General features: G+C 43.7%; 2 protein-coding genes across 2 annotated transcripts; one reads left to right on the top strand and one right to left on the bottom strand.

Moving 5' to 3' along the window:
• Positions 1-6,197: 6,197 nt before the first annotated feature.
• LOC139215891 (digestive cysteine proteinase 2) lies at positions 6,198-13,271 on the top strand. The gene is made up of 11 exons (XM_070846929.1): positions 6,198-6,321; positions 6,766-6,825; positions 6,915-7,007; positions 7,985-8,157; positions 8,685-8,946; positions 9,056-9,251; positions 9,399-9,592; positions 9,678-9,769; positions 11,730-11,891; positions 12,423-12,612; positions 12,709-13,271. The coding sequence occupies exons 1-11, from the start codon at positions 6,243-6,245 to the stop codon at positions 12,894-12,896; spliced, it is 1,689 nt and encodes a 562-aa protein (XP_070703030.1). The 5' UTR covers positions 6,198-6,242; the 3' UTR covers positions 12,897-13,271.
• A 1,203-nt stretch (positions 13,272-14,474) lies between these two features.
• LOC139215132 (solute carrier family 22 member 6-B) lies at positions 14,475-20,640 on the bottom strand. The gene is made up of 10 exons (XM_070845988.1): positions 20,296-20,640; positions 18,918-19,021; positions 18,252-18,406; positions 16,983-17,151; positions 16,693-16,807; positions 15,891-15,991; positions 15,514-15,725; positions 15,319-15,427; positions 14,760-14,972; positions 14,475-14,574 (listed from the first exon to the last, which is right to left on the bottom strand). Exons 1-10 carry the CDS (start codon positions 20,632-20,634, stop codon positions 14,475-14,477), a joined length of 1,617 nt encoding a protein of 538 aa, XP_070702089.1. The 5' UTR covers positions 20,635-20,640.
• Positions 20,641-22,620: the final 1,980 nt, after the last annotated feature.

Here is a 22,620-nt window from a genome sequence, read left to right as displayed (position 1 = left end):
TTCTATCCCTAACACTAATCCCGCCCTATTCTAACCTCAACCAATTTTCCCTCACGCCTAACCTCAACCCCTCCCCCCACCCCCCACCCCTGTGAGACAGGCCCCTCTGAGGCAGCCTGCCCCCCCTCACTCCTCCCCCCCTCCCCATGTCTGTTTGTCCTTTCTTTTATACTTTTTTTTGTGATTTTATTTCAAAACCCAGGCCTCCAGGGAGCAGCCAAGGACTGGACCAGCCCTGTGGCCAGTGCAACTCTCCTATGCACAAGCCCTGAAAAATCACCCACCGGATAAGATCATCACACACACCACACCATTAGCCAGGACTCCCTCACAGGCTCACTTACCTCTAGAGGCTCCGAGCCGTCCTCCAGGTCCTCAGAGCCCCCTAAATTCTCCAGGCATAGAAAATGGCAGTCTCGCCCCCAGACCACCACACCCACCCAGGAGATCCCTCCTGGAAGTGACGCGCTCCGGGGACCTCCCAATAGCCCTACGGGGAGAAATAACACCAACTGAGGCTAACTTAACTACTAGCCCAGAGGCTAACAAGGCCACCGATGTAATGATCGGAACCGACATGGCCGCCGACCCAGCAATCATGGACAGCGGAACACCTGGCCTGACTGCTGGACCGGACTCAGCCATCTCCCCTCATCTCCCCTCAACCTCTCCCCACATCAGAAACCACACTCACCTGTCACCTCGACCTGTAATAATAGTTCAATACACAACAATGACCATAACAGAACAGTACTTACCTCCTACTCCAACGTCATAGCCCTAGATAACGATGACATCTTACCTGCTTCTCTTCCAGATCCCACACCAGAGGAGTCCCGGCCTGCAGCGGAGCAGTCACCTGTTATGGCCATAGTGACGTCGGGAGGACATTCCAAAATGATGATGGGCCTTACAGAAAACGATAATTCGTGTCTGAATAAAACCCAATCTGAGTCCTCCTTGAACACAAGCCTAACAAACTCACCCGAGGTGTCCGCTCCTTGTTAAGCACGGGGCTCAGAGACAGGGTGGACCCAAAAGCACAAAGCGAGAACTCACAGACAGTATTAACAGCTTTTAATTTAACACGATACTTACAAGGACAGGATACTTACTACAACAGACAATATACTTACTACAACATGGCATGACAAAACTATGGCTTGGTTCTGAATAATATAGACCTTTGACGCTTGGACAGAACAAGACAATGGGAGATGCAGACTATATATACACACAAGGTGATGGGGAACAGGTGGAGACAATCAGGGCGGGGCAGACAATCACCTGAAACGAGAGGGGAGTTTAGTTTTCAAAATAAAAGAGGAAGAGAGAGACGAGACAAAACACAAGTGAACAAAACAAACTTAACAGACATGACGAGACATGACACTCCTGCTGCACGCCGGGAACCGTTCAGGCACGCACGCACCAGTAAGAAAATTCATGACTGGTCGATTACAGTACAGAAACCTATATTAATCATAGGTGACTCTAACCTGTCAAGAATACCCGCTTTCTGGGATGAGGAGGTCCAGGTAGACAGCTTTCCGGGTGCCACTTTCCATCACCTGAAGAAAGTTTTGGAAAAAATTGACCCCAATCCGGGCACCCGGAAAGTGGTCCTAGCTGCAGGCCTAAATAACTGCCTGCAGACACAATTACAATTAACAACGTGGAAACAGCGTCAACAGCTGAGGAGGATGGCGGAGAGCAAGTTTCCCAATGCCACTATCTATGTACCTGTAATCAACTTCTCCCCCAGGCTGGATCTAAAACAGCAGGACCTCCTGGGGGCCCTGAATGACTCCATTTCAGCCAAATGCAAGTTTTTACCTGAATTAAATCCCCTTCTCTTTAAGACAGAGCCAGACGATCCCGTACATTGGACACCGGAAACCACCAAGAAAATCCTCCGCATGTGGCTGGCGGATTTAAACATGTGAGGGGGGCCAGGTGTGACAACACAGCCCCCCTCGGTAACATAACCAATCTCTCTAGGTCCTTCGAACTCAGCCTGGAGCAGAGTGAAGTCTTGGAGAGGGGTGTTGAATTAGAATTTAATATGACCATAGAATGTTTCAGGCCTTCTCAAATAAAGTTACTCTCTCCTCATGAGAGTGAACAGAATATGTCAATCTGACCTCCAGAATGTACCAGACAGACCTTGATTGTAGTGCTTTTGTTGTGCAAAACATATTCTGAAGTTAGATTATAGATACACGCCTTGCAACCAACATCCAACTGTTAGATTACCATAACATCACTTCAGGAACGTGCCATCTGTGACGCACGAACCTAAACAGTTAATCAGAAATGGTTACGTACTTTATGATATCCAACAAGCATTTAAACATGAGATGTTTGGAAACAGAGAAGGGACAGAGACGGAACAGGACACACCAGAGGGACACACACACGAGAGGGGGCTCCTCTGACCGGCCCCCCTCGGGGTCCGTTATGAGTCCAGCGCTGCGAGTACTTTACCTGTGACCTGTGACCAGAATAAACTGCTTGTGAGACCTGACTGAAAACCTCTGTTGAGTTCTTGAGCTGTCAATATAAGAACCTAACAGGGGGCTGACATTTATCCCCACTCCGGGCCCCCGGAGCCGCGCAGAACTGAGGAGGGATCTCCACACATACCACAGGAGGCTGAAATTACTTGATTACTTTAATTACCAAAGCAATAACACCTTTCAACCATTTACAAACCCCACCACATGGACTCCACAATTAAACTCAGTTTCACATTCAATCCAGTTACTCATCCGTAAAGACCTAGATAGCCTCACACATTATACACCCAGATTACCTACTCAGTACAATCTCACACCAACACAATAACAGGCAATCAAATCACTCAGTAATAACCCGGACATAGTCATCAAGCCAGCAGACAAAGGATCACAGATCGTTATTATGGATAAGCACCAATACCTTTTTGAAGCAAATAGACAGTTGAGTAACAATAAACACTATGTACCATTACCACAATCCATACAACCGGACACACAAAAACGTATTCACAACATTTTAATTAGAATGCACAATAACAAATACATCACAACCAAACAATTACAATATCTCTCAGGTCCAGATCAACCCCGCCCCAGAATCTTTTATCTGCTCCCCAAAATCCACAAGCCTCCTGTGGGATGGACGATCCCCTCTGAAGTTCCGTGCAGCAGACCTATAGTGAGTGATTGTGGCTCAGAGTCGTGTCGAGTGGCAGAATACATAGACCATTACCTCAACCCACTTTCACAGAAACACGACAGTTACATCAAGGACACATACGACTTTGTCAATAAACTTAAAGGACTATACACACCAACTAACGCCTTCTTATTTTCAATAGACATCAATTCACTTTACACCAATATTGACACGACTCTGGGCCTCCAAGCCATCAGGGAGGCCTTCAACAGGTTCCCAGACCCGGGACGCCCGGATGGGGATATCTTGGAGCTGCTGGAGCTGAGCCTCACCAGGAACGATTTTCAGTTCAACGGCAAAAACTATTTACAGATTCATGGGACAGCTATGGGCAAGAGATTTGCCCCGGCTTACGCCAATTTATACATGTGCCTCTGGGAAGCTACAGCCTTCACTAAATGCAGACACTTACCAACCACATACTACAGATATCTGGATGACATATTTGGGATCTGGGGGGGCTCCGAGACTGAGTTCGAGGAGTTCCTCCAGATCCTAAACACACACCATCCATCAATCACCATAACTCACAACATACACCATGAAAAAATAGAATTTCTGGACACACAAGTTTTCTTCATTCCTCACAACGACACACACAATAAATTAGCAACCACAGTACACTTCAAGGACACAGACAGACACGCACTTTTACACAAATCCAGTTTTCACCTGAAACACACATATAGAGGACTCATTAAATCACAACTCATCTGGTTCCACAGGATCTGTAGCTTCCCAGAGGACGTTGAACGAGCCACTTCCACACTTTTCAGAGCCTTAAGACCCCGGGCATACTCCAAAAGGTTCCTAAGAACAATAAAAGGGGAGGTTAAACAAATATTTCAGAGGGGAGGGCAATATACCAGGGAACAGGACAACAAAATCACCATACCTTTTGTAGCCACATATTCACAGGACCTGGTGAGGCTCAGCTCCAAATTGAGATCCCACTTCCGGGAGGCCCAGGCTGAGGAAGGGGACCTGGAGGGATTCAGAATTATTTCGGCCCTCAGGAGGAACAAAAACCTCAAAGATATGCTGGTGCATTCCAGCCTGACAAGGGAGGAGGGACGGTTACAGGCACATCACAAATGCCTTTTAAAACCCAAGTTTGTTTTTAACAACAGGTCAGGGGTAGGGGCTCCCATAGGGCAAAACATTGACCTAAATACCACTAACGTGGTCTATGGAATAAAATGTAAAAAATGCCAAATCATATATGTGGGAGAAACTAAAAATAAACTTTTGGAAAGACTGAAACAACACATTTATCACACACAAAAAATGGACAGAGACACAGCGCTCTACAACCACCTCCACCAACACTCACCAGACAATATAACCATATTTGGACTGGAAACCAATATAAACTGGACAAAAGAACAACGACAGAGAACAGAAAGAAGGTGGATAAACAAATTAAAAACATTCACCCCAAACGGACTGAATGAAAGACTGGGTTGATTGGCAGGATGGCTCCATCTGGTGGACAAACAGGGGAACCGCCATGGCCTCCCCTGCAGTCTCCACCAGCTGCAACACAGGGAAAAGAACAACTAAAATGAAAGAAATCAGGGATGTGGCCATATGAATTATTCCTTTTTATACCTATTCTCTTATTTATTATATTTATTAACCCTGTTTGGTTTTTTAGATGTGTGGTGTGTCTTTTTAATGAGCAGAATCCTGCTTTTTAGCACTTATTTTGATGCACTTTTTAACTTGACCGAATGTATTGTGTTTGTTTATTTATGATGTCAGCAGTCTTGTGCACTATAGCACTTATCCCTCATGCACTGACTGTCACGAGCCCTCGTGTCTGTGGAGTAGTCACATCTGTCTTGCATGGTAACTAATGATTGCAGCTGATATAATTCAGCCGTGGCCCTTTCAAAAGTCTATCTCTGTACTCCTTCCTCTAAAGCAGGGGTGTCACACTCAATCAAAGAAAGGGCCAAAATGTAAAACACGGTCTAAGTCGCGGGCCAAACGGGCTCAACATTTAGTGAAGACTCTAATAGTGACTCTTTTATTATAGTATATAATATAATATATATATATATATATATATATATATATATATATATATATATATATATATATATATATATATATATATCTTATCCAGAAATATGAATTTAAACAGCCAAACTTCAACAACTTTTCCTCAATAAAATAAATAGAATTTTAAATAATTTTTTTCTTTTCTGTACTATCCTCATGTTTTGTCTCATAGTGTCGTCTTATATTTATATTCTTTAATTATGGCCACATCAGCTCCACAAACAAGACACACAGGTTCACCTCCGATATCGACAAACAGGTAAAACTCTGTCCCCCACCTGCTTTGAAAGTCTCTGTTTTCAAAGTCCACTTTTCGTTTAGCCATTTATTTTGGGGGGGGGGGTAGCTTAATGGCGCGTTTCCACTAGTACCTACTCCGAGTAGAGCTGAGTAGGTTCTAGTGGAAACGCGCCATAAGTGTCGCTATAACAGCGCTGATCGATGCATTGATCCGCTGATCGGTGTGTCATTATACCTGCGGGAGGAGGGGCTGCTGCACGGGTCCTGACTAACGCGGCAGCTGTTCAGTGCATTGTGGGACTTGTAGTATTAGAGGTGGGAGTGCTGTTTACCGACGGGCCGTTCTTAATAGTCACATGAAATTATCTCGCGGGCCGTATATAATTGTATCGCGGGCCGGATGTAGCCCGCGGGCCTTGAGTTTGACATATGTGCTCTAAAGGATCACTCAGACATCACTGACACAACCTCTGCCATCTTTTGGCAAAGTAGACTTTTCCTAAAATCACCATCACCGGAGGTCATTTAGTCATGTGACACAAGTCACGTGATGTCTCCACTAAAGCCCACCCCTCGTGTCTGATTGGACTATACTCCTCCCTGCCACGCTGCGATTGGTTGACAGAAAATGTTTGTGCGGGTGTTATTTAATTAGTGTTTGGAGAGCTGTAGGTCTCAGTCATGTGTCTTTGTCTGAGTTTAGCCTGACTACCTTTATGTTTTCTTGTGGTTCTGAGCGCACAGAGGGGACAATGTGTTTATTTATCGCTGCTGCTCTCTTGTCGGCTGTTTTAGGTAAGGGCAGCATTTAATTCGCCACATTATGGTTTCACAGCTGTCTTTTATGTCGCTAAAGTACGTTCAGAAATAGGCACTTTAATGCACGCAGGCCTTCAAATACTGAGGACAGGATGTGTGCTTCTGTCTCAGCTAATTGTAGATGAATGCAGAGAATGCCACGCCGACCTTCTGGCAAAAACATTTCAATTTAGTGCTGACCTGCTCATCGGAAAAACTGTATAGATCCTAAAATATGGCTTGTGATCTTGAACGAAACTATACTATTTCAATCCGAATGCATGCAATACATTGTGTGGTATTTAATTAACTATTTGTCATTTGCCCTTCTGTCTTAAAGTGTTTTTTCCTCAGTGGTTCTCTCAACCCAACAGATCAAAACACAAAGTGTAGTGTTTTTTTTGGTAAAGCACCTTTCAACACTCTAATTTTGGTTTTCAGCTGCAGAGGGAAAAGCAGTCCCGTCCCTTCCAAATTTTGGGAACAGCTATCATGTCAAAGGTAAGCGGTACAACATCTGATTATAAATCAAGGCCTCTTTTCCTCAAAGTTTAGCCTCATTGCAGGACCTTTTCACATTTCCATTGCAGGAGTGATCTCTCTGCCCTATGCTGAGATCAAGGAGCCATTTGAGGCCTGGTTAGACATAGCAGCAAAGTCCAGCCGAATAGACTACTACCACGGTAAGAAGCCTCTTGATCTGTGGCTTTTTCTCTTAAACCTGACTCTGCGTTTTCCTTGCTCGCCTGAGGAGACCCTGTTGTGTCAGACCAGAGCAGAACATAAGCACCCAGTACACAAACACAGAAGTGAAAAAGAATTGATGAACAGATCTGGGGAATTGATTCTGTTGACTCATGTCATTTTTAACCTTTTTTTGTCTTGTTTAAGCTGATTTAGTAAGCTGTGTCTGCTGGATCCTCACGATCTTGATGAGGTTGAATCACAGTCCCTGCATTTCTAGGTGCTTTGAGCGAGTGGCAGCTAACCTGTTATCTGCCTGCAGCTTTCAGCCTACCTACAATTACCTAGTGTCAACTTTAGAATGTGTTAATCTCACTGTGTGGCCTATCAAATGTAACTTTTAACCAAAACAAAGCCAATGCATGCATTAAAAAAATGTCCATGCTGTGAATTACTCTGTTTGTAACCTTACCTACAAGCAAGTCAGTATTTATTATTGGCAGTCAAAGCTAAAAGAAGCACATTAACACTCTGTGTTAAGTGCTCTGTCAATGTACTGACTTCAGTGCGGCGCTCACAACCACATCTGTTTTAAAATACAAATCCCACAGAACCCACAAAACAAAATTGTTTCTCCCCTAGAATCTCTTACTTAAATGTCAGCTGCTAATCTACAGCTGAGGAGTCACAAGGGGGCAAAAGGAAACCCAGAATCAGCAAACCTCCTGCCTCATTCACTGAATTCAATATAATTCACAACAATGTGAAATGAAATAAACACACTCTTACAGGAAGGGGATTTTTACAAAATGAATGAATGAATGGGGTAGCAGAACGTTGTCCTACACACTGTGGACGAGTGGGTCTGCGTACAGGTTAAACCAATAATGGGTGTCTAACCAAATGAAGCTGTTACTGTCAGTGCATATAGATGAAAGGAGCTAATGATCTCATCTCTCACACTGATCATCCACAGGCCAGGTGTCGACATACCAGTTGGGGGCGGGGCAGCAGTGGGGCGTTGCCTACAAAATCACCCCTGAGACCACAGAGGCGGAGCAGAACGTGATGAAGTGTTTCCAGGTCAACGGAACAAAAGATGAAGCTGTCGCACCGCAGGGGTCGCTGCCTGATGTGCAGGGCTTTCAGGTGTGTGTTTGTGTGTGTGATTTGAACACCAATACACAATTATTAGATTGGTTTGTGGAACGTTGGTCTTATCGCCATATAGAACATTGAAGACAGCCTGTTGTTTTCACTGCATTGCATGAGGTCGGATTCGGGGTTATTTGACAATACAGGAAAACAATTACTGAAGAAAAAAGTACTCACTTCCCTTGTTGTAAGCGCGAACTACTTGCTGCTCCTTTGCATTTGTGGCCTTACAGTTCAACCGACACATAATCTGGTGCAGGTCCTCCAAAGAGCCTGCTACACTGCAGTCTTAATGAGTGAGATTTAAGTCCATTGTGCATCGTCTCCACAGCCTCACAGTCTTGCACCAATGCAAACTCATAGTGATGTTTAGGTTTGGGGAAAATCAGGCTACATGAAAACAGAGAAATTATTGTTATTCTCTTTACAACAGGACACACTGGTGTTTATGGGATCTAACCATGCTTTATTGTTTGCTTTTGGAAAAATACTCAAGTCAAAATGTTAACCCCCCCCCATAGTTCCTGAGGATGGAGTACTATGGAGGCTCCCTGTGTGAAGTCTGGCAGAATGTGACCACTGTGGGTTACAAGAAGAACACATACACACTGTGGGTGACGCATTCAGAGAGAAGCACAGGTGGTAAAGAAGACCCTGCCACACCGCTCCATTATGAGATGATGGGATACAACACGCTGCTGGGGTCACACTATGACAAATACTTGGTGGACTACAAAGAGTTCAGCACTCATGTGGACCCCAAAACGTTCTCGCTGCCCGAAGGTTTGCTCTGCCGTAGCTGCACGCATCAAGATGTGTTTAAAAAAAAAAAAAATAATAATAATCTAAAGGGTTAAAAAAAAAAAAAAAATGTTGTATTTTTCCCCTATAGGGATGGGCTGTGGGGGATTTCCTGGTCCAGGAGTAGAACACCACATGTTGGCCAATCCAATGAAAGATCTCATCCACACCTCAGCGTCAGGCCACTCGCAGCGCATGTTTGACCATTTCAAGGAGAAGTTCCAGCGTCAGTACAGTGATGAAAGAGAACATGAGAAAAGGCAGCACGCTTTTGTTCACAACCTCCGGTGAGAGGGATGTTAAATACTGATGAGTTGTGGCACTGCATCAGTACTAAGATTATCTTTTCTTGAAGGATTCATGCATGCTTAATAGCAGTTCAGCTCAATTGAAGGGTTTCTGATGACCTGGTGACTGTTTTCTTGTTGCTGTAGGTACGTCCACTCCAAGAACAGAGCAGGTCTGTCCTTCTCTCTGGCTCTGAACTCTCTGTCAGATCGCACCATGTCGGAGCTGACCACCATGAGGGGAAGGAACCGAGGAAAGACGCCAAACAGAGGACTCCCATTTCCAACAAGTAGTTACGGTGGGGTGAAAGTACCTGAGTCACTTGACTGGCGGCTTTACGGTGTGTATATAGAATTTGAAATGTTTACCACTGACTGATCTTCCCAGCAGGACATCTTAGTTTTACCTCAATTCTGCCCTTGCAGGTGCTGTGACCCCAGTGAAGGACCAAGCCATCTGCGGCTCCTGCTGGAGCTTTGCCACCACTGGAGCAGTAGAGGGCGCTCTCTTCCTAAAGGTGAAAGGATAAAAAGCAGCCTCCACTCAGTCACTGGCCACATTCCAGTGTTTTCAACTGATGAGGCTGCTTCTTCATTCTCTTTGAAGCCACATATGTTCAGCAAGGCAGTTCATCTGTTCTTGTTTTGGCTGATTAGCATTAGCTTCACTCTCAATATTTAAAGGCTCTCTATACGACATTCAGAACATAAATACTGCATTAAACAACCGTTTGCTATGTAAAGATACAGTGGAGCAACGGTGACCTGAGCAGAGATAGAAGTCACTCTCACTCACTCACTTCTCTGTCCTGTGTTTGGTTGTTATGCCTGCAGCGAGTTCATGTTAGTGCACGAGAGTCTGTGAATCAGTCAGTGAGCTGACCGTCATCCAAGATGCTATGATATGGTATAGAGAACCTTTAAGAAATTATGAGGTAACTTGGATTGTCCTTGTAGCTGTACGGGGTGGATTGTTTAGGCAGAAAAATACGGCATAATAAATTTTAAAAATAGCATTATTTGTCCAAATTACATTATAGATACATGAATGAAAAAATAGGGCAGACTTGAGGTGAACTGAGTGCATTATTGTGACAATTATTAAAGCACCAGTAGACCAACAAAAAAAGGAAGATTAATTATACCAGTTCAATATTAAGATTTAAAAGTGCCCAATATCAAATCCATCGACAGTATAATTATGAGTAAGTATGATTATTGTAGATGTTTGTGTAAGGGTGGACTGACTGGGTGAGATTAAGAAATGCATTATTTTGTCATGTCTGGGTAAAAAAAATGATGGTTTGAGTCAACTTTTTGATGTGTACACAAATCTACATCTGGCACTCACTATTTATGGTGTAGCTGTTTTCCTCTGAGCTTAAGAGAAGGATCCCTGTGAGTGAAAAGAAGTCCTCCCCTTCAGAGTAGGGGCGGGTCCACAAGAGGGTTCATTGTGCCACTTTCACTCACGTCACACAGACTTGACAGTGTGCGCAAAGAAATAAAACTGAGTGAATGTCAGCTTAGGCCTGGCTCCAACCCGTGGAAGGCAAAGCTCAAAGACATTCCTATTCCCGTGTTGCCAAGCAACTCGATCCAAACATTGGATGGTTTATTATGGGATTTGATGGCACCCCATAGAAGTGACCAAATTCTTTGACTCTCTCACACACACAATGTTGATTGATGTCTTTTGCCGTGGGGCCAGTAGCTGTCTAATAGGTAGCTGACATCATGCTGGAAAAATGGAAAAACATTTGGGAAGTGGGCAGTTATTTAAAAAAAATAAAATAAAATGCTGCTTTTAATTTAGATGAGCATTACAGAGTCATTAAGTGTGCTTCTAGACAGAAGGCAATGTGTTGCTGGAGTGCATGTAATGGGAGAAAAGGAGGAATATTATGAACTGATAAAGGCAAGTTTATAACCCCCCCACACACACACCTGCATGCACATAACAGTAGTTATTTAAGTTTTGCTAGAGTGATTTGTTAGTTGTCGAAATAATTACACCACAGAGGATGGTGTGGGTGAGTATTCCACTAATTGCTGGGAGAAAGGACTGTTGTGAAGCCCTCAGCAGTTCGTCTGTGCGCCTTTGCACCCACCCCACCTTCCCCCCCATCCCCATAGGCAGCTTCATGAACAGAGCCACTCCCCAGGGGCCAATTTTATATTTAATTCTTCGTGATGTCACAGTGTCTGCCTGGCAAACCGTGAAAAACAGCTGGTGTAAAACTGCTCATTACAGTCCTCACCGTTCAGTCTAAAGCCATCTGTATGTCGTGCCTTTTTGTATTCTTTACATAAACCTTTACATAAACCCTCTGAATTACTTTCAGATGTTTGTGTAGTTCCATAAGACACCAAAGCAGGTTAAACTGATTGTGTTGTATTGCAGAGAAGGTGACTGATGCAGGACAGGTGACTAATAAGGGTGTGGAGTGTGATCACACTTTGCTCCCGTCCTTTCAGACGGGCTCTCTGCAGGTTCTGTCTCAGCAGATGCTGGTCGACTGTTCTTGGGGGTTCGGCAATAACGGCTGCGACGGAGGGGAGGAGTGGAGAGCGTACGAGTGGATCATGAAACATGGAGGCATTGCCACGACAGAAACCTATGGAGCGTATATGGGAATGGTGAGATGATTCGAGGACATGAAGCGTGTACATGTTGAAGCAAAATAACCTGGAAAGTCCAGATAAAGTAGCACTGCACTGAAACCCATCATGATGGTTTTTTTGACTTTAAGGTGTTTCCTTTCGGCTGACAATGAAGCACCCTCACGTGATTCTTTATATATTAAGAGATTGTGAATGGTGTGTTTCAATTTTTTTTTATTTTACTTGGACTTTTGAAAGTCTTTCTCATAGGTTATCTTGGAGAAAACTGCCAAAATAAATCAAGAAAAGGAATCTCTGAGCTCATTTGGTTGAGGCAGCGACACTGTAGGATTACTAGAGTGTTCAAATATTAAGTTCCTATGAAATATGTATGTTAAAGCACCTTCAGTAGTTTTCCTACCAATACAGTCTGCCTCTGTGAATGTTATATCATATCAGTGATGTCTTTACCTTCAGGTTCTCAGTCAGCCTAACATACAGACGTACATTAGTTTCCAGTCCGGCTGCACTACAGGATTCATTTTAACATTTTGTCTTTCTGTACAGAATGGATTTTGCCATGTGAACACATCCCAGCTCACTGCTCGTATCCAGAGCTACACCAACGTCACATCGGGCGACGCAGAGGCCCTTAAGCTCGCTCTCTTCAAAAACGGTCCTGTGGCTGTCAGTATTGATGCTTCACATCGATCATTTGTCTTCTACAGCCACGGTGTCTACTATGAACCCGCCTGTGGTAAGTTCAGCTCTCACTGCACTGGTGCTCATACGTTTTAAAGCAAAAACGGTCTGTCTCTGCCTATAACTCGGCCTGTGTCTTTGTGTTTTCCAGGTAACACCACTGACGATTTGGACCATGCTGTTCTTGCAGTGGGATATGGCACCCTGAAAGGGGAGCCATACTGGCAGGTAAAGAACTCGTGGTCCACTTACTGGGGCAATGACGGCTACATCCTCATGTCTATGAAGGATAACAACTGTGGCGTCTCCACCGATGCTACATATGTTACACTGGCATAGATTTGCCCTTTCCCTCTATATATTTAAATCTTTATGTTAATGCCACTATGTGAGTGCCTGAAAACGAACGACACCTAATGTCGATTGTGTTGAGGTGTGTTTATCGCATCAAACCGAGCTGCTTAGTGCAAATGATGTGTTAAATTTTGCGGTTGAATGGAGTCAGGGTTAATTGTGATTCTGCACACAGAACACGTCCGCTTTTTCAAACATGGTTTTGATAAGTTTATTGCTGGTGGCACATGGCTACAGTGCCTTCATTTCAGTTGTACTAAGTACATTTTGTGACACATTTCCACTTGTTCTTGTACTTGTAATTTGTTGCATTTAAATGCACTGGGCAGGAATCAATGCAATAAAAAAACTGGAAAGTTTTTTTTTTTTGTTATCTTGCTTCAGTGACATCACTAATCTAACATACTGACATGCTGTAGGCAGCAGTAAGGCATGCAGTGGAATAACAGGTTATCCCCTCCACATCAACATTTTAAGCATTCAAAGCACACTGGCCTCATTTCTTTGCTATAGTAATAATAATAGATTTTGCCTGAGTAACATAGCTTATTACATGACCTGTGCTTCTGACCCATGCCTGAATATTTATTTATTTTTTTTATGAATCACAAATTCTTGTACACAGTAACAGCCCTTAAACACTTGTAAAATGTTTGAGATAATTCACATATCCAAGTCATCAATTCAGAATAATAAAAAGAGAAGAAATCTCCACAAACGATGCTGAAACATCTCTTCACATGCTGATCACAGTCACATCCCATAGTTTGCATACAAAACTACAAATGAACTACATTAGTCTAACAAAAGGCTACAATAAGCAAGAAGTTAACTAGTGCATGCAATCTCACTTGACTAGTTTTATTTCTCTTGGCTCGAGAATGAGAACATAGAAAATGAGGCAGTTGCTTGTTCAATATATAACAAAGGTATTTGATAAACAGTCCACTGACATGGTACTTTCGTACAAAAATAGTATATAATTGGTTTTACTAAATGCACAAAGTGTAGCAAATCCATTATTCCTGAAAATTATGAAGTCCTAACGATAGCCGCTCGACGGGACTGTATACTGTCTAGTTTAGAAATTTGAGTTGATGCCTGTAGATTTAAAAAATATATACAAAATGTGCAGTCTGTGTGTCTGCAAAGTCTTAAGTGGGACTGTTTATTCTGTCTCACCACATACTTAAAATATAATAAACCACTTCTCAAAGTTGGAATAAAGGTGTAAACATCTGAGAAATGTACAAGATTGCAGTTTTTTAGATGATCTATTTCTGATTTTCACAGGTGTTTACCTGCATCTGGTAAAACAGTATGCTGCTGGCCTCGTATATGAATACCTGCTTAGTGTATGTGTGTATTCGCACTTGGGTGCTGGTTTAATGGGTGGAACGTGTTTTATTTTCTTGCATAGAGCTCCTACTCAGATCCTGACAGGTAATTGCATAGAGGAGGCTGTCTTTAGGACTGTATCTGATTTAAAAAAAAATAAATAAATAAAAAGTTGAGGCTGTGTAATATGTGAATAATGGAATGCGTGCACCCTTTTACACACTTTTAGATGCTTGCTAGATGTCTTAGCTCCTGCTCCTCTGTGCTGCTGGCTGATTGGCTAATATCCTCCGACATCTCAGAGTTCTCCTTGTTGGGAGGCGACCTGTGCGAGACAAAACACACTGAGCTGTTGAAGGCTGCGTCTTCACACAGGAACATCCAGGGTCAAAAGTGAACCTGTGATAACACTTCAACAGCTGGTTTGAAAGCCTCTCTCTGACAACTGAACTCACAACACATAGTACTTTAATCTCCTACTTAAATGAAAATATCCACAAAGCAAAGTACCTCATGTCCCAGTTCTCTGCGTCCTCCACCGTGTCAGGAAGAGGTCTGTCTGCAGTTTCAGGCAGTGCCAGGGCCAGGACAGCACCCAGCAGCGGGGAGGTACCAAAGATGACCAGCGGGGTAGTAGGGTTGTGATTATGGAGCATGTTAATAATGGGTGCTAAGACGCCACCCATCCTGGCAAACATACAGGATACGCCAATCCCTGTTTGCCTGTAAGTACAAGACAAGGGGGAAAATGTAGGTATTAACCACATAGATAAAATAAAACACTTCACGTGGGATTATGTGTGAAACTGGAGTGAGAGTGGAGAGAGTTTATTGAACCTTCTGACAAATTAGAAAAAAAAAAAATGTAATGTTTAAAAAGTTTTCATTTGTATCGCTTTTGCTATACCCAGCATTTTTGTGCAATTTATTGTTCACAGTTTCTTTATCTCAAACAAACAAAACATATAAAATAGAAAAAAACCCACCAAAAAATATCACACTGATGATGTAGAGGTGTATGTATCAAATATGATACACTTGGCGTTAAAGGGTTAAAGACGCATCTTACCGAAGCACCGTGGGGAATATTTCAGCAGTGTACACATAGATGACAGCAAAGGAAGCTGTTATACCAAACTTTCCCGCCATGGCAAGACCAGTCAGGACATTGGGACGATCTACAGACACAGGCAGGATATTTATCAAAGTGATGAAATACATTAGAGTATCGGTTATTTGAACACACATACGGAGTCCATCATACCGGCAGGGACAGCAAGCATGAGCAGACAGGCAAGTCCTCCAAAAGCAAGAAAAGCACTCTGGGAGAGTCGGCGACTGCACGGCAGGACAAGCAGGACAAGAGAACGAGCCGGGATCTCCACCAACCCAAATACAAACTGAGTCAAGTAGAGGTTTGTCCCCAATCTGGACACACCCAGCGAGAGGCCGTAATACACCAGCACATTCACAAACCTGAGGCACGGGGGGTGAACAGAGATATAGACACCAGAGGAAAATGAGAGAAGGAAAATGGTAAAAGTAATATATAATGTAATTTGTTAGTGATGTCAAAAAACCCTAAAAACCAAATGAACATGCACACACACACACACACACACACACACACACACAATTTACCAGATGTAGAACAAGATGATAGCCCTCTTCCTCATCTGAGGCGTTCGGACCAGATCCACTGCTGAGTGACTTTGCTTCTCTCCACCTAAAATCTTCTCAACCTACAAACAAATCAAATAAAAAGACCCCAAAAAAACAACAAGTAATAACTGTGCAGCAGAAGCCTGATGCATCTCATTCCTCTGTGTCATAGAGCTCCACTGTTTTCCCAAACTATTAAAAACACATTAAGGAGTCACACAGTTGCACTGGGTGACATGCTCCTTCATTACCATGAACAAACATACTGCAGTTTATTTTTAACAACCCCACATACACTTCCTGGCGCCATAAGCACTCACCGGCACACCAAATGTTTACTACTCCACAGCTGCAGAATACTCCCCAACACATTTAGTAACATTTACTTAAAACTACAGCACCCGCTTGTTTTAGGACATTTAGGACACCTTTAAATTACATATTTGTGTCGTGAATGGTTGAGAGTAAGAATAAATGGGAATTATTGACTTTCTTGCTAATCGTTAGATAAAATGACCCGCTATGTGATATTACAGCCAGTTAGCTTAGCTTAGCATAATAATAAGAAATAGGAGGAAACAAGCTAAGCTAAGCTAAACTAAGCTAACCTGAGCAGCTGTGTGCCACAGACATGGGAGGGAAGTTTGAAAGTACTGAGAATTTATTCTTGGTTTTGGTCATTTTATGGGTTTGTTAACAATAATAAAAAATATAGATTGACACCATTTTTATCCTTTCACAAAAAGATTAGTCTTTCACAAGTCAGACAAAAATATCACACCTGTAGGGTGGGAGGTAAGACCCGGCCGTTAACAAGTGCTGCCTTGCGGAGGAGTGCGATGGCTTCCTCTCTCCTGTCCTTGGCCAGCAACCATCTAGCAGACTGAGGAAGCACCCTGACAGGAGATAGAGAGAGCATACAGCAGACAGGGAGAGAAGGGAGAGGAGAAAGAGTGGACAGAGGCAGGGGAAGGTGCCAGAAATGAGGATCACAAAGGGGGCATTCATGTACTCTTGTCCAAGAAATGTATGAATACACAGTGGATCTAATGTTCAGATAAGATTTCCCACCATATATAGAAGATCAGCAGGAAGCCCGGGACTGATATAGCCAGTTGCAGTTTTCTCCAGTCTCGTATTAAGTACGCAACGCCTGCTAGCAGCATGTAGCCCATACCGAATGCGTAGTCAGTGATGATACCGGCTAACATGCGCCTCTTAGTGCATGTCCACTCAGTACCTTTGACAAAACAGTGCAGGAAAGAGAGGAGAGGAGAGGAGAGGAGAGGAGAGGAGGGGAGGGGAGGGGAGGGGAGGGGAGGAATCATTGGGAGAGGGTTAAACTGAGGTGGTGGTTTGGAAAGGGTGGCAAGGGTTTGTGTTCTGGGATTGGGCAAAAATAGTGCAAAAAGTATGAGACATTATTACACTTAAAGTACAATGTGTGCAGGTCTGACAAATGAGGTGACTATCCACTACTTTACTTGACAGATGACAATTCCTCCTGCTTGCAACATCTGTTTCTAATTCAATGTCTGCAGTCCATAAGTGAGGAATTCAAACTACCTGCAATATAATGTGCTTACCATGTGTCTTCACTAACACAAGCATGCCCATGCAGTCCAATAAGTGTAGCCATGCTAGCGGCTCTGTGAGGCTGTACTGACAAAGAATAATGCTAACATGCTCACAATCACAATGCTAACGTGCCGATGTTTGGCAGGAATAAAGTTTCTCATGGTCGCCCACGCCTTCTTTGCAGTAAACACAAAGCTGATGCTGTGGCTGGTGTGAATGTCATTGGCTTTGCAAGTGTTCCAAAACTAAATATTGGACAGACGATTGATGGAAAGTTCACATATCCCAAAAGTTGTTCAAGTGTTTGATTAAGGGGAACATATATGTCTAAACCAAACTTCATGGCCATTCATCCAATAGTTGTGGAGACAGGAACGAACCCACAAATGTGAATATTGTGAGTGGCTCTGGAGGAAAGGTCAAGGGATCTCCATTAAGATCCACCTCTGGGGGCCATGAATATACGTAGAAAATGTCAGAGCAATCCATCTGGCAGTTGATATCTTTCAACTTTGATAAGCTTGATGATGATGAACTTTTAGAATATTTAATGGTTTTTGTGAGGTTGGAGACTTTTTAAAAAAAAATTGACAAAGGTTCTTTTACAAATCAAAATCCATTAATGTAGTTGCACCCCAGAGTCTAAGCCAAACTCCACAGCTCGCTGGAAACATACAGCTCCAATTTAAAAAATCAACAATACCATCAATCTCACGTCCCATCATGTTTGTGTTTGAGTGCGCATCTGTGTTTTGTTAGTACCAAGTACAAAGGCATTGATGATGACTCCAGATATCGTGGTGCCAACTAAAAAGCGAAGGATCACATAGAGGGTGAAGTTGGGCGCAAAAGCCACAGCCACTCCGAACACAGTCTGAAGAGCGATGGACAGCAGCAGGATGGAACGTCGGCCGTACCTTGCGCACACAGAGGGAGAAAGTGTGGACATGAGTTTGCTCTCCGAGCACATGCATAAATGAGTGCATGAGTGAGCCACTGCGATTGTAACGGGTGAGACCAGCCTGTGCAGGCCAATGTGGAGTGTTAGTGTGAAAACTGCCAAACGAGGCCAACACATCTCCAGGAATTTCAGTAGTATGGGAGAATTTTTGTCCCATGATCATTTAAATGCTGATAGACACTTCCACCTAAAGATATTATATTTTATGACTTTTTTAAAAGTCATAAGATGTTTAAGGCACCAACATCAAGTACAAGTTCAATCTATCTACTTTCTGTGCAACTTTAACCCTTCAATTAAATGAGTATATGTCAACTGCCCTACTTACGTAAGACTATGAAAGGACAAAGACTCCCGCCCCTGCAGCCATGCTTTGATGCTGAGGATCTGGCTGTGTGTTGTATCTGTGTGTTGTACCAAGTCGGAGGCTACAGGGCTCCAGGCTAAAAGAGAGCGGCGAGGCTCACCTGTCAGCCATGGCTCCAAACACCACGGATCCCACCAACAGGCCGAACATGTACATAGACGAACCAAGACTGTTCAGTCCAGCCCTGTCGCACACCAGGTCCCACTGGTAGGAGGAAAGAAAGCAAACAGAAGGGAGGAGTGGAGCATGCACGGGGCTGCAACAAACAAACCTATTTCTCTTTTACAGAGAGGTGCCTGTTGTAGAGAGATGTTCAAGCAGACATCACTTGAGTGTCCAAGAGTGAGTCCATGTTATCATAGTATATGGTATCAAGGCTTAATAGCAACAGGGCCCAGCTGACAACTGCCCCAGGGACCCCACAGCCCCCCTGCAAAAGCTGCAGGTTCACTGTGTTGCAAGTGGTTCGTGGTAATATGATAAAGCGTAACTACCACTGAGAAAATGGGAATATGCAACCCTAGAGACATGATACAGGCCTTAAGGTTCGCTCTGCTTTGTTCCCTGACATGTCCTCTGTCAAAACTTAGCTTTATGGAGGTTGTTTGATATTTTGGCGTAATGTAGTTGTTGGCTTTTCTTGCTGACACTAAGATGAGACAATGAACTCGTAACAGTTGGGTAAATTGCTGCAGCCAGCAGCAGGTGAGCTTATCTTAGCATAAAGACTGAAAACGGTGACGAACGTAGGTAATAAAACCTGCACACCAGCACCCCTCAAGCTCACCAGTGAACATGTTATGCCTTGTTTGGTTGTGTAGTACTATTTCTTGGCCAGGCGTGATATTATCCTGAATTTTCGGGCTGGTTGCCTGGCAACCTCATGATGATGACTAGTTACTGTACATGTAACATAATAAAGATAATAAATAGTGAGTGGTGCTGATAGGTTGGTTCTGTTAGCTGTAGGTGAAGCCAGCCAAGTTGTTTCCCCATTTCCAGTCTTTATGCTAAGCTAAGCTAAGTGAGTGTTTACTGAGCAGATATAAAAGTGGTCCTCATCTTCTCATCTAACGCTCAGCAAGAAGAATTAGTCATTAAGTCCTTAAGACCATAGTTGTTTCAGCTGATAATGTTCTTGCACTGTGAATGATCCTAAATCAGTTTTTGCATGATTAGATTGCTGTACATAATTCAAGGCAGGGGAGGCAGCCGTGCAGCTATTCTTTGGCCCATGGCTACCTTGCTGGTTCAAGTTCAGGTTCCTCATTATATTCCTTAATTTCTTAACCCACTTTTGTTTTTTAGAAAAAAAAATGTTTTATGAAACCTTGGGTGTTGATCAGGCCCAAGAGTACTTATTTATTAACAGCAGGTTTCCGTGCATTAACGTGGATTTGGGAAAGATTCAATTTGCATCCAGTTCATCTCTCATGAAACAGATGATGTTTAATGTGCACATCACAATCCCACCGTACCTCTGTGACTGTTGTGCTCTGGAAAGTCTCCTTGCTGTACACCCATCCGTGGCCACATGGGACGCGCTCCGTCCGGTTGCCCAGCAGGATGACATCGGAAGAGAAGCAGTGGGACTCGGAGAGGCTGAAGTTCAGGCTGAGTGTAGCCGGGAAGGAGGACTGGTTCCCGGCTACGGCGCTTGAGCTCTCCCGGCAGTGATAGGGCGGCGTGGCTCCGGTAAAGATGCTCACCATCATGTGGAAGGCGAGGAGGATCTGGGGCAGACAGATCCATATGTACAAAATTTTCTGATATTTGCCGAAGCCTCCAATGGCAGAGAGGATCTGGTCGAAATTCATTTTGGGAAATATAGGCCAATTTGGAGACTGGCCCTATTGCAGCGGATCAGCCAGTGGGAAAGAGGCAGAGGGCTGACTGCGGCACCCACCAGACAATAAACCAGAGAGGCGGTGGGGAGCTGTGGCGTGTCGCTCAGGAGGTAAACAAGGTAAATCAAACTTGTGCTGTCCAGCCCAGTTGCTCTCTTCCACCACGGGCCATGTTCAGCAGTCCTGAAATTACCTGCAGAAAGTCCTCATGCCGACACTTCCCACCTTCCTGCAGGCATCTATTCTCTGCAAATGAGGGTTCACGCAGATCGATGAAATGCTCCAGAATCAGATAGCCTCCCCAAAGGTTGATCAGGTGGTGAAGTGAAGGCATCAGCTGGATGCATGAAAAACTAAATGCAAAGCTGCCCTCTTTGAATCCAGTGCGTGCAACACTGTGTTAGAAAGTGAAATTTAGTCAAATTGTCGGTGCTGCTCTGATGCTCCTGCGTTTTTTTTCACCCAGTGCAAAATCTGGAGGAACCCATACACATTACAAGCAGCTGGGAGCGATGGTGTGTGGGGTGCCTCTTTACAAAATCCCATAAAAGACGCTCCAGTGTTGGATCTGCATCACACCTCTGATGATCTGTGGTCCCACCGGCAGGCTGATTTATCACAGCTCTTCTCTTTCGTCAAAGAAGTCATGTAAGCATCGTTTGCACATGCTGCCATTCACCATGTTCAGTTACAGTACTCTTACTGTTGTTTCTGCGGGTTTCTACGAAGTAAACATCCCTACTGCCAATCTACAGTAAACACCGACCCTGATCGTGGCCCCCTCCCGCCATCTGCTGCACGAACAATGAACTACAGCGTTTCCAGTCAGTGAGACATGATGTGTTTGTGGTCATTGGTTTTATCGGGCTCTGTTTCTGCAGAGCAGTCAGATGGTGACGTGGTTGTCAGTCATTAGTCTCACTGAGTGTGCTGCCTTCAGGTGCAGTTCCCCCTGCAGACTGATACTTGTTATAAGATCTGAATGAATGCACCTGTTGAAAGGCAACCTTCTGGTGGCGTTAGGACATTATACTCAAGTAAAAGTGTACAAAAAATAGTCACGAGTAAAGGTCCTGCATTTAAACTCTCACCTAAGTTAAGTATTTGAATCAAATTATGCCTAAAGTACCAAAAGTAAATGTACTCACTATTTTAAGAAATGGCTAATTTCAGAAAAATTATAGCGTCACAAAAAGTAGCAGCAGGTAAAGGTGGAGCTAATTTGAATGACTTTATAGACTGATGAGCAGCTTAAGCCATAGTAATGCATCATCATTTATTAGTTGATTTATATTTGGTCCTATTAATCTGAATCTGTGAGGTAGTTAGTAACTATAGTGAAGTAAAAACAGTTTGTTTGTGTCTCACAAACTAGGAAAATATAGTAATACTTGATCTGTGACTAAGTCTCTTCTTTCTTCACACCACGTGTGCAATGATGTAAAACACCAAGTGGGCTCTGTAGAGCATGTAATCATTGAAGTTAATGAACACAGGCCATAAGATGAACACGCTCACAGCACTGTGTTACTAAACGGCCTCTTCTTAGGAGAGGTCTAATCGTCTGGGATCACTCGCCATCATGCATCCTGAGCTGTGTGTTGGGAACATAGATCAGACATAATTATCTAAGGCCAAAGAGTGATAATAGAATGACCCCAAAGTAGCATAAAACTCCCCAATACACCCCAGCCAGGTAGGATCTGGGGGGAACAATGGCTCCTCTCTCCTCAGCCTGCTGCTCAGGAGCAGGAAATCACTGCAGATCAATGGCAGGAAGTCTGATTTCTGCTTAGGCAGAGTCAAATCTAAATATGTGCGTATTCATACAGTATGTGGGTGTTATTGGATGACTTGGAGGAGGGTTTCCATCCTCGTGTGTCTGTCATAGTCTGTCCCCATCCTGTTATGGGTGCTCGTTACGTCACTGATGCTGGGTCCAAAACGGGCTGGGTC

The sequence above is a fragment of the Pempheris klunzingeri genome, chromosome 16, assembly GCF_042242105.1.
Source record: "Pempheris klunzingeri isolate RE-2024b chromosome 16, fPemKlu1.hap1, whole genome shotgun sequence".
Taxonomy (NCBI): domain Eukaryota; kingdom Metazoa; phylum Chordata; class Actinopteri; order Acropomatiformes; family Pempheridae; genus Pempheris; species Pempheris klunzingeri.
This window is presented reverse-complemented; position numbering and strand designations above follow the sequence as displayed.

Coding starts and splice junctions, on each gene's coding strand:
- LOC139215891 (XM_070846929.1), top strand. CDS start 6,243: ATGTTTTCTTGTGGTTCTGAGCGCACAGAGGGGACAATGTGTTTATTT. Junction 8,947..9,055: donor AACGTTCTCGCTGCCCGAAG/GTTTGCTCTGCC, acceptor TTTCCCCTATAG/GGATGGGCTGTGGGGGATTT. Junction 12,613..12,708: donor CTACTATGAACCCGCCTGTG/GTAAGTTCAGCT, acceptor TGTGTTTTCCAG/GTAACACCACTGACGATTTG.
- LOC139215132 (XM_070845988.1), bottom strand. CDS start 20,634: ATGAATTTCGACCAGATCCTCTCTGCCATTGGAGGCTTCGGCAAATAT. Junction 18,407..18,917: donor TTTGGAGCCATGGCTGACAG/GTGAGCCTCGCC, acceptor TGTGTGCGCAAG/GTACGGCCGACGTTCCATCC. Junction 16,808..16,982: donor CTGCTGATCTTCTATATATG/GTGGGAAATCTT, acceptor ATCTCCTGTCAG/GGTGCTTCCTCAGTCTGCTA.